At 32.2% G+C, this 14,809-nt stretch overlaps 2 protein-coding genes across 3 annotated transcripts; both read right to left on the bottom strand.

Annotated features, from left to right (window-relative positions):
* Positions 1-154: 154 nt before the first annotated feature.
* LOC114399234 (protein ESKIMO 1-like) lies at positions 155-4,148 on the bottom strand. 2 transcript variants are annotated; one of them, XM_028361386.1, is made up of 6 exons: positions 4,058-4,148; positions 2,970-3,643; positions 2,692-2,863; positions 1,869-2,074; positions 1,606-1,764; positions 390-828 (listed from the first exon to the last, which is right to left on the bottom strand). In XM_028361386.1, the coding sequence occupies exons 2-6, from the start codon at positions 3,605-3,607 to the stop codon at positions 480-482; spliced, it is 1,524 nt and encodes a 507-aa protein (XP_028217187.1). In that variant the 5' UTR covers positions 3,608-3,643; positions 4,058-4,148; the 3' UTR covers positions 390-479. The 2 variants fall into 2 exon arrangements, with proteins under 2 accessions (XP_028217179.1, XP_028217187.1); XM_028361378.1 differs by lacking the exon at positions 4,058-4,148 and having other exon boundaries at positions 155-828; positions 2,970-4,012.
* A 6,479-nt stretch (positions 4,149-10,627) lies between these two features.
* LOC114399204 (1-aminocyclopropane-1-carboxylate oxidase 2-like) lies at positions 10,628-13,666 on the bottom strand. The gene is made up of 2 exons (XM_028361343.1): positions 12,848-13,666; positions 10,628-11,304 (listed from the first exon to the last, which is right to left on the bottom strand). The coding sequence occupies exons 1-2, from the start codon at positions 13,613-13,615 to the stop codon at positions 10,978-10,980; spliced, it is 1,095 nt and encodes a 364-aa protein (XP_028217144.1). The 5' UTR covers positions 13,616-13,666; the 3' UTR covers positions 10,628-10,977.
* Between the last annotated feature and the right edge of the window lie 1,143 nt (positions 13,667-14,809).

Genomic DNA, 14,809 nt, shown 5'->3' with positions numbered 1-14,809 from the left:
ATTTCTAAATAATAAATTGTTTTTATTACGTAATTGTGGAGTTATTTCCTTAAAAAGTTATAAACAAAAGGGTTGTAAAATTGATATTAGGCAGGTTTTGGTTTGGAACTATTTAGAAACTGAAAGTAGAGACAATTATTCTATGAAAACAAGCTAAACAAAACCTTTGTTCTTTATTTTCTCTTCATTCAAGGAGAAAAGATTCATTGTACATTTAAGTATCTTGCTGTGCTTCCGTGCTTGGCTAAATTGGCTTAACAAAGAAACGAGGAAAAAATGGGTAAAATGCCCAATTCCTAAAAAGAAAAATAAAGTCAATAAAAAAATGCTAAAAATTACAAAAATTGAAACAAAGGCTAAGGCATTCAAGGAAAAAAGAGCATTCTTCATAAGTAAAAGGAGAAATAATAACAATTAAGGAAAGAGGGAAAAGAGAATAAAAGTATGTGTGAAGATATCTATAGGTTGTTTGTTGTAGGTCAAGATTGAGAGATGATCCTTGTATAGAGGAACTCGTTCCAAGTGTCAGGTAATCCTGGTAAACACCAATGGATGCAATCGGCATAAGTAGTAGGATCAGCTTGTTGTTCTGGAGTTAGCATTTTGCCTTGGCGTATGGTGTAAACAGAAGTGTGTGCATCTTTTCTCAATTCTGACAAAGAAGTGATGTTAATGAAGTACACTGGCACCTTCATTGACTGAGTGACATTGTTGGCAATTGTAAAAAGGCGACGATCTGTGCCTACATCCAATGGGGTTGACATGTTGAGAACCGGAGTGATCTCCTTGGCACATTTTATACCATCTGGGTTGTTCCAATTCTCACTCCTACAAAATCATATGCTTAAATGTTAATGTTAAGTATGTTCAAAAGTATGCTTAGTTTATTAGGTACACATGGTAAGTTGGTAACTACAAACTTTGTAGAAAAGAAAAAAAATGTGATAAAGGGATAACTAACTAAACTATCAAAAGTGAAAACACCAATCATATTGTTAAATAGTTTATGCCATATATGGTCCCACCTAATGGCACAACAAATATGTTGTATTTTCACACTCATGGAAAGTTTGTGGAGGATTGCAAGTGGGTTATAGTTTGGTGTCAACTAACCATTGAAATGGATTAGTAGGTAAGTTTTTCAAAATAACAAAATGATGTTCCAAGTTACTGAATATGAACCCAAACTTTTTTTTTTAAGGAATGAACCCGAACATTTTAAAACTAGATTAACGGTGAATAACATGTATTTATATGACGTTCATCGATTATTTTTACCTAATTCACTGATGAAAAATGATATTAAAGGAAAAAATAATATATCTAACAAATTAAATTAATTAAATACAATTTTTATTTTTGTCGTATATGAACATTTTTGAAAAACAATTCATTTGTATCATTGAAGATATTTAAAAAATTTATATTGAATATGATGCAACACTTAAAAGATAGAGAAAAACTTAAATTTTATTATATCTAAATGTCTTTATTTATAAGATACATTGTGTCTATATTACTATTCATATTATGAAATCAATGCTTGTGGATTCTTCAAAAATGAAAAGGCATAAATTAAATTAATATGTAGTAGTGATTAGTTACTTGATATGAAGAGGGGACGTGCTGCTGAAGAAAACTTTGGTTCGATTTGGGTCAATGTTGTCATCTATCCATTTTGACCATGTGTTTATGACTCTCCCATATGCTATTGGCCGAGGAACTTCATCATATTCCGTGGATCCTTCATCAAATGACCCTCGTCTATTGCATCACACCCCAAAATTACACAAACTCGTGAATTTGCTTGAAAATCACGAAACATTAAAGAAAGGAAAAAAATGGGATAGAGTTAATCGTGTGCTTACAGGACTTTCATAGAGAAAGTGTTCATCCACCATATGTAGGTGTTAAAGATCAAGTAGTCCACATCCTTCCAATTCACTCCATGCTTTTCTATTGATTCAGGCATGATTATACGGTTTAATATGCTGTGCATGTTTGGATCATCTGAATTTGACTCTACAAGGAATGGTGCCCAATAGAATTCCACCGTGGTAACGTGCTCCGGCTCCTACATAAACATAACCACCTAGTACTTAACAGGAGTGTATCCTAAGCAATATTAGTAATTGAATACTCCCTACACAGCGTGTCCTTTCTTAACTACCAAGAGATTGGCACAATCTTCCAAAGTGAGAACTTTCTGACAAAGGCCGAACAAGTAGGTAACTTAGTATTAAAAAAAAACCTATATTTAGTCATCAAATTCAGTGGCCCACCACCATCATGCACACAATTATTCTAGTTTCAGCTTTACACCGATTCTATCCCACAAGGGTAAAAATGAATTGAAGTTAAAATAGTAGTTTACCAATCTAATACGATGTTATGCTTGTGGTTAATCATTGTGGAAAAAAATAATGAATTATTATGATTTATGATTATAAAAATAACCTGATATATGTAAGAAATTATTATAGGATTCGGACTACTTTAAGTTATATCAATCTTAATTTAATATGTAATTAAGTTTTATTAATTAATTTTTATAAATTTAAAAACTCGATTATATGTAACATAAATATTGATTAAAACCATTGACACAGTAGTCCTTAACCATGTAATAGTTTCAGGCATATATACCCCTACTTGAACAACAAGAGAAAAAGGAGAAAGTCAATTACAAACCTGGATTTTGAAGATAGCAAGTGAACCAGTCTTGTACCAGGTCTTGTTATGTGAAGGAACCGCAGAATTGACCATACAAACCATTGATTCCCACTGGTTCCTATTCAGTGAATCTCCAACAAACATAAGCCTCTTCCCTCTAATCTTCTGAAACAAAAGCTTCGGTTTGAACCTTAACACGATCACAAAAACACAACCAATAAGAACACTTACTCAAAAAAACTAAGATAGAGAGATAAATAAAAAAGGAAACTAAAAGAACAGAAATTAATCCATACTTTGGCAGAGAACAATCTCTTGGCTTCCACTTCCAATTCTGATACAAAGAATCTGGTCGTCCATTCTTCATGCATGTCACTTGCGAAGTGAGAAACTCACACTTGTCTTCTTTGTACAAAGGGTGTGTCACGTTATCCAAAACCCACTCCCCAGTGAACAAGTCACAATCTTCTGGTGGCAACTCAACTTTCTCCTCTTCTTCTTCTTCTTCTTCTTCTTTTTCCTCTTCTTCTTCTTCCACCTCTTCCTCTTCCTCCGCACGTGGCATTTCAATCTTCTTCTCCTTCTCCACAACAGTTTTCAAATCAACACGCTCATCAGAATCCTCATCCTCAGCACCACTCTTCTCTAGCTGAGCCCTTGAAGTACTCCTCTTAGAAGAAACTTTTACCGTGGCAGTGTCTTCCACATCCTTCTTCTCACTCTCCCTTTGAACAACAACACTGTCTTGAACAGAATCAACATGTTTATTAGGTTCTCCTCCTTCTTGTGTCTCATGCGCTTTGGGACTCGAGAATGGGAATTCAGCAATGGAATTAACATCCTCGTTGTACATGAAGAGCCCAAAGAGGAAGATGGAGAACACCACCACGAAGATGGAGAGGTTGTTGTTCTTGCGACCCTTCATTGTCCCCATTTCTGAGGTGAATAGAGGAGTTTTTCTTCGAAGAGGCTGCATGAGGGAGAGAGAAGAAGAAAGAGGTTGATATCAGAATAATAATAGCAATAATCTCTGAGAAAAGAAGAAGCAAAGAGAGGTAAAAATATAGGGATGATCACAGCAACGAGAGACATTGAAATTAATTTCAAATAATAGTATTAGGTTGGGTTTGTTCGTTTAATTAAGGTTTGGTGAGATGGTCTTGTCTTTCAAGAGGTTATTGGTGGAGGAGGGAAAGTTGTCTTTCTCAATTCTCAAGCTATGAACTATCTATCTATTGATCTATTTTTTAATTATGAACATTCTTTTATTTTATTTGTTGTGATTTTGGTTCCTTTGTGAGGCATTAGTAACCACTTTGAACATTTTCTTCTTCTTGTGTTTGGGACTATACGTGATCTCAAAGCCTTCAAACAAAGTTGGTACCAGTCTCAGTCAGGTGAAGGAGGGGTGGTGGTGGTTTTGTGAGGCTCTTTGGTGGACACAATGTTGCTGTCTTTCAGTTTTCACTCTTCAGATTGCAAGGTAACTTTAATTGATGGTGAGAGAGTTGTGTTATGAGTTTGAGAACCACCCTCCAACGGTAGAGTGTAGATTCAACAAGTCAATAAGTCAACTAATTTAAAATAGCAACAAAAAAAAAAAAAAAAACTAGTATTTTAGTTCTGGATCAGACATCATGTCCCTAACTTACTGTGTCTAATTTTGTTTGCTGACTTGTGTGGTTGTTATTGGCCAGGAAAATTTTATACATAAAAGAAATTAAATGCAAATTATTTTACTAAAAAGATGGTTGTTTCAACATAATAAAATTTTATAGTTTACACCAATGCGTCAAATATATTGGTTAAAAAAAATACTAGTATTAAATTAAGACTTTAATTAATACACATGCATTTAGCATGGATAATTTATTCTTAAATTAATTATATGCGGACAAACTAATCTTAATGAATGGATCAGTCTAAGAACAGCGGCTGAAAGACAAAATTAAATACAGGAACTTTATTAAAAAAGTATTTATTATGTTTCCTTAAGAATTATTTTTAAATGATTGACAAAGTATAATAGAATGTACTGAATATTCTTAGATTGACCAGAAATTTTCGGAAGAAAAATCTACAGCCATCTAGATTTATGGACTTTCCATTACTTGCTTCGATCGGCTTAATTAATGAATTCTCCAGCAATCTTATGATAATTTATTCAAAATTGACACGATCGTTGCCTTGCCTCCGATTTGCTCATGCAAGAAACATCGTGGATAGTTGCATCCTTTGACATTAATGAATCTAGGGATCTAAGAGGTAAAATATATATGAGTAGTATTTTTTTAAGATCAATTTGTTCTAAGTTTCAATTTCGTGTCAAATTTATTCTCTTGTTAACTTCCATTATAACGGTGCAAACATAAGTTATTTAGTCAAAATTTGTCATGAAAGACTAATTCAAGCTTTGAAAATTTGATATCTTGGACAATTCAATACTCAAAACCATAAAACTATTTCAACTGAACTAACACCTATGGATTTTCTCATGATAAATTAAATCTGTAAAATATTATGCCTAAATTTTTCATTTATAAAATTTGTCACGACAAATGATTGTGCTGAACTCCTTAAACTCGCTAAAGATTTAATAATTTTGTTAGTAAGTCGATCAGGTCATAAAACACTTCTTCAATAAGGTTAAAAAATGGGGAGAATTAAGTAAATTCTTAAACCAAAATAAAAGTAGTTTTTTCTTAAACATTATTTAATTAAGTGATACGTAGTATGACTTTTAATGCATTTTTACGATCTTTTATTATTCCTAAATATTGCACTTTTTATAACTTTTAATTGCTGATAATTTATTTCACAAGATTTTATATTATGTGTTCATTGATGCGTACGTGGTGAAAAGTTATTAAATATATCATGTTAAGTACTTTTAATTACTTTTAAAGATAGGCATATTAAACACTAAAAAAATGTCATTTATTAAGATACCAAAATGTAAGCATTAATTGGGATATTTTTTATCAAATATTTTCATCTCAGAGAATGTAATTATAAGTCTTTTTAAGTCAATTATAAGTTATATTGTGAGTCTACTCTATATTAACATTTGATACGTAGTAGATAATATATATCATTATTTTATATCAACAGATAATATATCTCTCAACACTTGTCAGCATAATATATCATATAATTGGTAAAAACATATAGTGCCTATAAGTTTAATTTTTGTTAGATAAATGATATAAAAATGGAAGTTAATTCAACGTTAAACTAGTATTAAATGATGTTATGATCATTTACTAGTAGTTAAATTAGCTTATCAATTATCGTTGCGATGAATGATGATTGTAGTAGAAATTTTGACAATAATATTAACTATAGCACTAGTAGCAACAACGACAATATTAGACAATAATGTCATTTAAACCTATTTGTTCTAAACCCGTCGTTAATTAAGTTAACTTTTATACTAATAATAATGTAGGATAAGTTTATTTTATCGCTGCTGTGAAAAATTATTTTATCGTATGATAACATAATTAAATTAAAACATGATAACTTATGTTTAATTACCACCTAACAAGACATATTTTTTAACGTTTGGCTGGTATGGTCTTGATGGTTTGATCATGGTATTTTGTTTGATAATCCAAAAAGAATGCTCGAGAGGTGGATTCTAATGCAACATTAATTTACAGGAAGAAAATATACGTATATAATTTGCTATTCATTCTCACATCTAATTATTTACCATCTATTTTTAAGTCGTTTATTGTAAGACTCAATTAGAATTGAGTGTTCTTTTCCCCCCTATCAATAGGTGTGATAATTAACTTATTGGCAAGCTTTGCATTGAAGACAAAAATATAAAAATTAGAAGCTGATCGTTTGAAAGACAAACTTCTGAAAGCATCAAAGCCAAAAAACATCTGATTAACTTTCAGATGTATACATCATATTAGCTAAACGGCAACATCACTGTGTTAAAGCCAAACTTGTCGATCTTAAAAATATTAACGACCCCCTAGATAAATATGTTGAAGATGATCACCTAATCCTAACTAACATGGAAAAATAAATAAAGAAATATAAGGGAAAAGAGCACTGATATTAAAAAAAAAAATCAAAGTGGTCCAACGCCAACTCATGTCTCATGCTAACAAGCGAGCATTAATTTTTCTTTTGTTTTTAGTTTTTCATATTATTGTATTAATTAATGGGCAGGGCCTTCCCAACAATAAGCAGTAGTATAATCACATTTGTATAATAAACCTTTGAAGCATTAATTTTGAGAGTTTGAACTAAAAAAGAAGAAAGAAACCAAAACAACAATTGATATATTTTTTTTTATTTCAATGTTGTACAATTTTTTTTTCCTTTGGAAGTAAACGAGAAAGAAAGTCTCCTCTTTTTTATATAGAAAAAAATGTTAAGGAAAATATGTAAAAAATATAGTGTTGATAACGTTGTATTTAAACTTAAAAGTCTCCATTTTATTAGTTTTTATCTTTTACTACAAATTAACATTTTATAGACTAATATTTATTTGTCACAAAGTTTGTAGTCCTACCATACATTAATTTATTAATACTATATAATTGCTACTAAAAGTAAATAATATTTTAGGATGAATGGCAACGAAAGTTAATTATATGTAAGCAAATTATGGCTATTGGGGATTGTTTTTCTGCAAAAACATGGAAATGAGTAGGCGATGTAGCGCAGGTTTTTTTTCTATTTTAATTCAATATTTTTCATTTTTTAAACAATAAAAATCTGATGTGATGATTTTAATGAAAGGGTATTAATTTAAATAATTAATTATTACAAATGGTTAATATTTGTGAGTTTATTCTCTAATGTGCGGACTCTACATGAGAGAAGTCCATTTCCAAGAACCCCTTCTTTTTGCCATTTTATGTTTGGTCAATTAGCTCTCGAGTTTACGTCAAAACAAAAAATTAGCTCTCGGGTTTAGTACAAATCCAAACACAATGGTATACATAAAAATGGGCTTTTAGTTTTTCTTTTGTAAGTTTATGCCCACCCTGCTGCAGTGGACCTTGATTTTATTTTGGATCGGTAAATCGGGAGCAAAAGAAAACTCAAGTGGAATATGTTAGCAACACTAAAATAACGTATGACATCAAAGGCACTAAATCACTCAAAGATACCAACAATAGTTAACATAAATTACAACGGTTTGTATTGATTCATGTTTAGATATGGTTATGAACACAAGAAAAGGAAAAAGGAACAACCTAACTTGGCTAAGAACCTTCAAAAAGAGAGAAAGATAAGGAATGAAACTTATATTATTTTCTACTGCTCCTTAGTACAAACCAAGCGCTATTTATAAGCTTCATACAATGATGAAATAAAGGAAATATATGAAAGGAATAACAGAAAGCAGTGGGATGCAGTAACAGTAACAGGATGCATGGCATGCAAACGAAGCTTCCACCAATGAAGGCCTACCAACTCAGCTGATGGGTATCTTCAGTAGCGCTTTGAGGGTTAAGGGCTTGCTTCAATAAACTATGTGGAGAGGAGAATACACATTTTGTGTACACATAATCCTATTAATCACTCATAATTTTTACGAAAACTACCTCGTAGGCAAAATTATCAAATTGGGTCCTTTTTACAAATTAATTATCAAAATGGGTTTGTTTCATTTTTATTTACCAAGGGAGTTTGTTATTTTACTACAAAGCGCTTACCTGAGGGGCGCGTTCCAGCAGAACGCGACACTTGGCGTAACTTGACAGGACGATGAGACAGGGGTGGAAGTGGTGGCCTGCCAGACGCGACCACTAGCGGTGGCCTGTCAGGCGCTACCAGTAGTGGTGGGGCCCTAGGCGCGACCACTAGTGGTAGCCTGTCAGGCGCGTCCACTAGTGGTGGCCCAGGCACGTCCCTCTTTCCTATAAAACCCCTTCCCCTCCGTTGAAGCGCTTTATACCGGTTAGAATTACTCTAAATAAATTAAATTACTGTCACAACAATTTCCTACTTCGCACACTTATGACGCAAAACAATCGGCATTTATTTTTAATGTCTATGTATAAATTTTGGCTATTAAAAAAATATACCAACAACATCAATAATTATGAGTTTAACTAATAATAATAATAATGTGCTAGACATAAAAACTACTACAATAAATAATTATTGTCATCAACAAACAAATATAACATAATTATAACCAAAAATTAAATTATTAAGTTACCAAAAATTACTAATTATCACACAAAAAATATAAACAAAATTATTATTTGATTTTATAATTCGTGTCAATTTGTTTATGCACCTACAAAATATAATCATTATTATCATCAATAAAATAAATATTAATTAATGCTATAATGCATCGAAGATAAAAAATGTTTACTAGTTTTGAGCAAAATTTCTAACCGGTATAAAGCGCTTCAACACGTTTTAACTCAGCTCACTTCAACGTTTTTGTGTGAAAATGAAACGCAGGGGAAGGGGTTTTATAGGGAAGAGGGACGTGCCTGGGACCCACCACTAGTGGACGCGCCTGGGGCCCCACCACTACTGGTAGCGCCTGGCAGGCCACCACTAGTGGTCGCGCCTGGCAGGCCACCACTTCCACCCCTGTCCCATCGTCCTGTCAAGTCATGCCGCGTGTCGCGTTCTGGTGGAACACGCCCCTCACATAAGCGCTTTGTAGTAAAATAACAGACCCCCTTGGTAAATAAAAATGAAACAGACCCATTTTGATAATTAATTTGTAAAAGGGACCCAATTTGATGATTTTGCCCTACTTCGTACCAATATGAAAAGAACGTAACCAATTTTAATATAATTCTTTCCAAACTGGTAAATAAGGTTGGAGTGTAACTTAACCCAAAGAACCAGGAATGTTTATGATCCATACCATTCCATTAAATTTTTTTATTTTTTTTACAAGAGATTGTTTTAAAGAAACTAAACTCAAATATATTTTAAGGATGGATACAAGTTATACTTCAGATTGTCAAAACCTAGTTTAATATCTTATATTCTTTTTAAAAATTATAATTCTTTATCAATTATATATTAATAATATAACTTCTTAGCTTAATAAATAATGTTTTGTATGACATGATATTATACTATATTAATATTATTTATTTTTGAAATATAGTGTACAATATACATATATATATATATATATATATATATATATATATAATAAATATATACCGCTTTAATTCAGGTGAATCATTATATCTTAATCAAATGGGATTTGGGTTTAGATTTAAATAAATAACTCTATTGGGTAAAGATACCATCCCATGACCACCCATACGTAAGTTATAATTTTCAATTACTAGTTAACTATATTTCCACGTTTCATTATACGATTATCAAATATTGTTCAATAAAATTATATTAACAAATATTAACTAATGTTTTAAGCATTGTAAAAAAAATATTTTCATCCTATCATAAATTACCCTACATAATAAAATTGTTATTTTCAAAATAATTATTTTAAAAATTATATTTAAATTATTTTTAATTAATTAACAATATAAAAATCTTTACAACGATAACTTAAGAAAATTGAACCACAATAAGAATTCTTTATTAAAAAATGTTTATTATTTCAGAAATATATAAAAAATTATTTTTTTGTTTAGTTTAAAGACCATGAGTTTCTCCTAACTAGTAATTTTACTCACAATAAGTAATTATTATTGATCTAAAAAAATTTTACACACAATAAAAATTAAATATAATTTTTTTTATTAAATAAATCATTATGAACATAATTATTGTGTCAATCCTTGAGTTAAAATCATTGAATATATACTTTTTAAAAGTAAATAAAAGTATTTATAAAGCATATTTAATGTTCTTTTATCGTTACTTTTAAAACTAATTAAAAAAAATCTATTTTTTTCATGTTTCATAGATACTCCAAAATATAAAGAGGTGCAATATATAGATAACAACATAATAGATAGAAGATATTCTATTACGATATTCAATATTTAATGATACTTCATTGAAAGATATATAATTGAAGCCACTGTACTGTCCCGTCAATATCGGCATGGCAGAGTTGGACCCCAGTCCCTAGAGTAACTGACACAAACTCTGAATTCCTGATTGAAAGCTAAAGTAAAAAATAAGTGTCTAAGTGACACTTCTCTAACTTCAAAATCAATCCAATAAATAAATGGAGCATATGATATACATCTCATTATTGTGGTCCTCTCATTTTTCCCTTTCACTTTCACTCATCCAAAATTCAAACCTTACTAGACTAACACTAGCATGACAAATTAATGAATCTCTCACACAAAACATAGATGGCTGAGAAGATCAAACAACACGGTACCTATCCAATGGATCTTTGAAAAGGATGCGTTCATGGTAAACTCTCCAAGCATAGTCCTCAAAGTCAAAAGAGTTGAACACCCTCTTCTCTAGTTCTTCATCACCACCATCATTGTTTTCTTCTTCTTCTCCTTCAATTTCTTCTTCCTTTTGGTCCTTGTTGCATGTTACCTTGGGAAGGAGTGGAGCCACTCTGCTATCTGTAGGAAGAGTTATCAGCAATGACATTGTTATGCAGCGCGAACCATTTTCATCTCCCACTGTAGCCATTGGTCTACCTCTCACTTTCTTTAACTTGCCATTGCTCCACACCTACACAGTGTAATTGATTAAATTCATATAGTAGCATCACCCCTAAGAATAGGATTAATGTAATGTGCTCTTAAAAATAAAATAATTTATAAAAAAAGATACATGATAGTATGATACAAAATAGAACAAATAATGAATCTTTATATAACTTTTTAAGAAATATTATGAAACCACCTACGCCAAAAAACTAAGGCACAACACACACACAAACTGACAAACACTTATGGGGCACTATATACAGTATGATTTTTTTTTCCTCCATATGAAATTGAAATCATCTTCTAATCTTAGTAAACGATGATGTGTGGTGTACCATTTGTCATTTGAGATTTGAGGCTTTTGCCTCGTCCAGTTTTTCTTGGGCGAATTGAAGATTTTTCTACTTTAGGCCACATCCCAATGAAAAATGAAGAACAGACACACCCCGACATAGGGACTTTGCTACACAGTACATTATGTAAGAAGGGGGCCCAACCAACATAAATTATCTGCAGGATCAAAATCAAAATTTGCATGCCCAAATGAATGACTGAAAAGAACAATGGTTGTTTTACTTTATACATATACGTAATAAAATATTTTAATTATAACTTCATTATCATTCTTAGAAATACAAAAATAATGCAGAATGACATCACCCAAACCCAAATAACATTTCTCTCGTTTATCGTGTGACCCAACAACTAAAAGAAGACTCTATACTAAAAAAAAGGGTTTATTAATTAATTTGTTTGCACTTTACTGTTTTGACATTTATGTAAATAAAATCCCAAAAAAAAAATCTAACAATTGTTAAGCCGTCTAAAATTCTTTCCACGACAGAATTTTTCTAACAATTGGTAAACCGTGATAAAAAAATTTGTTGTTCCATATATTTTGTAGCGATCATGACAGCTACGCTGTCAACCATGTTTGTATGACTGTAAACATAAGGAACAAAACACATTAAATTTATTTGTACTAAAACTTACAATGTTTACATATAGAATTAAAATAATAAAGAAGTATAAAAACAAAAATAGACTCATACATATAATTAATAATGTCTTTCTCATTAGGTGAAATCACATAGTTCAAATAAAACATGATTATAGTTCGGTTTGTCTTTTCAAACCTTGTTCAAACTTCAAATTATTCATACATATGCCAAAATCAAACAATACATGCACCTGAGGGGCAATAGAGTAATTACAAGTCATAAATAATTTTATATTAGCCACATCATTACATAACAAACTGACAATCTTATACAAACTTTTTCAATTTTCCCCCAAATCATGTCACTAACTAGGAGAAAAATAAATAAATAAATAAACAAACAGTTTCAAAAGCAAGATCAAACAACAAAATTAACAAATATCCACAAGACGTAAAACAAACAAGATACAGTAATTAACACGCCACAACCAGGAAGTGATGTTATATTTGCAGAAACAATAGTTCTTAATTTATCGGTAAAATAATTTTTGACTAAAAGGTAACTTAAACCAAACATGTTCTAGGTTTGAATAAAAAAATTAATTAATTAAAAATAATAATTTACCTGAGCAATGTCACCAAAAGTGACCAAAATGGAGTCCACGTGTGGCAGCACAGAAACCCATCCCGAATCCGACAGCAATGAGTATTTCTGATTCCTTATCTGGTACTGCAGCCCGATTACAAACGGGTAAAACCCACCCGATTTGTTTCCGGGCAGAGACTCCGAAACCCACATAACCGAACATACCCTGGTCGGGTCATCACCCAGCGGGTTCTCACACCCCAAGTCTTTTGTTAACTCATCAACGATCATTAAACCCAGCTTCTCCAGTTCACGCGCGAACTTGCGCAGGGAAAAGAGTGCCAACTCGCTCGACTCGGTCGAGCACGCCGAGTCGAAGCGGAACGAGTCGGCGACCCCGTCTTCGTCTTCATCTTCATCGTTTCCGTAGCCAAGAGGCCAGTTTTTGGGGAACAAGGACTGCTTCTGGTCTTGCGAAAGGTCGAATAGTGCCAGCGCTTCTGACTCGGCCGAGTTGGCGAGTTCGGAGGGGACTGAGTGATCGGTGAGTTGCGCGTAACCGAGTTTGGAAACGCAGGAGAGGACGTCGTTAAGGGAGAGGCAGGGAGGACACGTGGCGGCTGCGGAGGAAGGCGAGGGGAGGCGCGTGGGGAGGGAGAGCGTGGGCGGGAGGCGCTGGAGGAGGCGCGAGAGCGCATCGGCGGCGTCGGATGAGGACATGATGTTGTCATGGTGCGCCGCCGGAGTTGGCGGCGGAGCTGAGGTGGCGCCGCCGAAGAGGTTAGGCACTTGAGCTGAAGACGCCATTACGTGAGAGAATAATATTATAATAATAATAAAAATAGTGAAATTCTGGGACCCTGTGGGTTGTTCTTATATAGGGCTCGTTGTTGTGGTGAATGTCCGAGCGTGCGAAATATGAGGAACAAAGGACGATTCACACGTGTGATGGGCCCGTTTCCATTTCCATTTTTCACAACGTCTGATATGGTTTATTCGCTAATGATTCATTGTTCAAAATGAGACAATTTAGTTAACAATGTCGGAGTTGGCACTTGGCAGGCAATATAACACAATATTGGGATCTTTTTTTAATGCATTTATTGCTGAATGTTGCTTATAGCAAGATCATAAAAAGAAAAATTAATTCTTGCAGATTCTTATTTAGCGTAATTAATTATATTACTAGTATCTCTCTTCCATAACTGTAAAATTTTAATTTTTTAATAAATTATTAATGTTTTACAAATGTAAAATCTTAAATTAATTAATTAATTTTTAGATTATATTCTTATTTAACAATTATTATAATAGTCATTTTTTTATTGTACCCCCTAATCTTTATTGGACCGAGTCCAATGGGCCGATCACATCTAATCTGATAGGTCTTATGCTAACTATTATGGTTATATCGTATTTCATTGTATTTTACTCGAATTATATTTTATTTATGTGATTTGTAGAGATAAGACATTATTATATTTTAACTTAATTAGAAAATCTTATATAATTCACACCTCAATGAGTAGCAGTAAAATACACTTCTCTCTTCGGTGGAAAATCTCTAACCTTATGGAAATTTGTAGATATTAGTGCTAAGTGTACAAATTTTGGTGGGCAACACTAGGAAGAGTACAACAATCACACCACAATTGGTCATAAAGAGATCAATGACTCAATCCACCAACTCATCTGATTAGATCTTTGTGAATTGGATTATATCATTAGATTGAGTTGGTTTTTAATTTAATGAAAATCGATTATAATTAGATTGGATGACGGATTTAGAGTTTTGGATTAGACCAAAATCCAACCGAATCTATATAAGTTACTATATATTGAAAACCCTAAGCTTAGTCAACACTAAGCACTACACACACTATTATGTTTTGATGATTATTGTTAACTTATTATGATTAATGATTACTATTGACTTAAGTATTCTGAGTTGTAAGATAATACTATGTGTTATGATTATTGTTAACTTAAGTATTTTGAGTT

This window comes from Glycine soja, chromosome 2 (genome assembly GCF_004193775.1).
Source record: "Glycine soja cultivar W05 chromosome 2, ASM419377v2, whole genome shotgun sequence".
Classification (NCBI taxonomy): Eukaryota; Viridiplantae; Streptophyta; class Magnoliopsida; order Fabales; family Fabaceae; genus Glycine; species Glycine soja.
This window is presented reverse-complemented; position numbering and strand designations above follow the sequence as displayed.

Excerpts from the sequence above, each read along its gene's own strand:
- LOC114399234 (XM_028361378.1), bottom strand. The coding sequence starts at position 3,649 with ATGCAGCCTCTTCGAAGAAAAACTCCTCTATTCACCTCAGAAATGGGG. Across the intron at positions 1,765-1,868 it reads ACTTTCTCTATGAAAGTCCT|ACGAGGGTCATTTGATGAAG; the intron begins GTAAGCACACGA and ends GTGATGCAATAG. Across the intron at positions 829-1,605 it reads ACGTCCCCTCTTCATATCAA|GAGTGAGAATTGGAACAACC; the intron begins GTAACTAATCAC and ends ATGATTTTGTAG.
- LOC114399204 (XM_028361343.1), bottom strand. The coding sequence starts at position 13,615 with ATGGCGTCTTCAGCTCAAGTGCCTAACCTCTTCGGCGGCGCCACCTCA. Across the intron at positions 11,305-12,847 it reads CTTTTGGTGACATTGCTCAG|GTGTGGAGCAATGGCAAGTT; the intron begins GTAAATTATTAT and ends TACACTGTGTAG.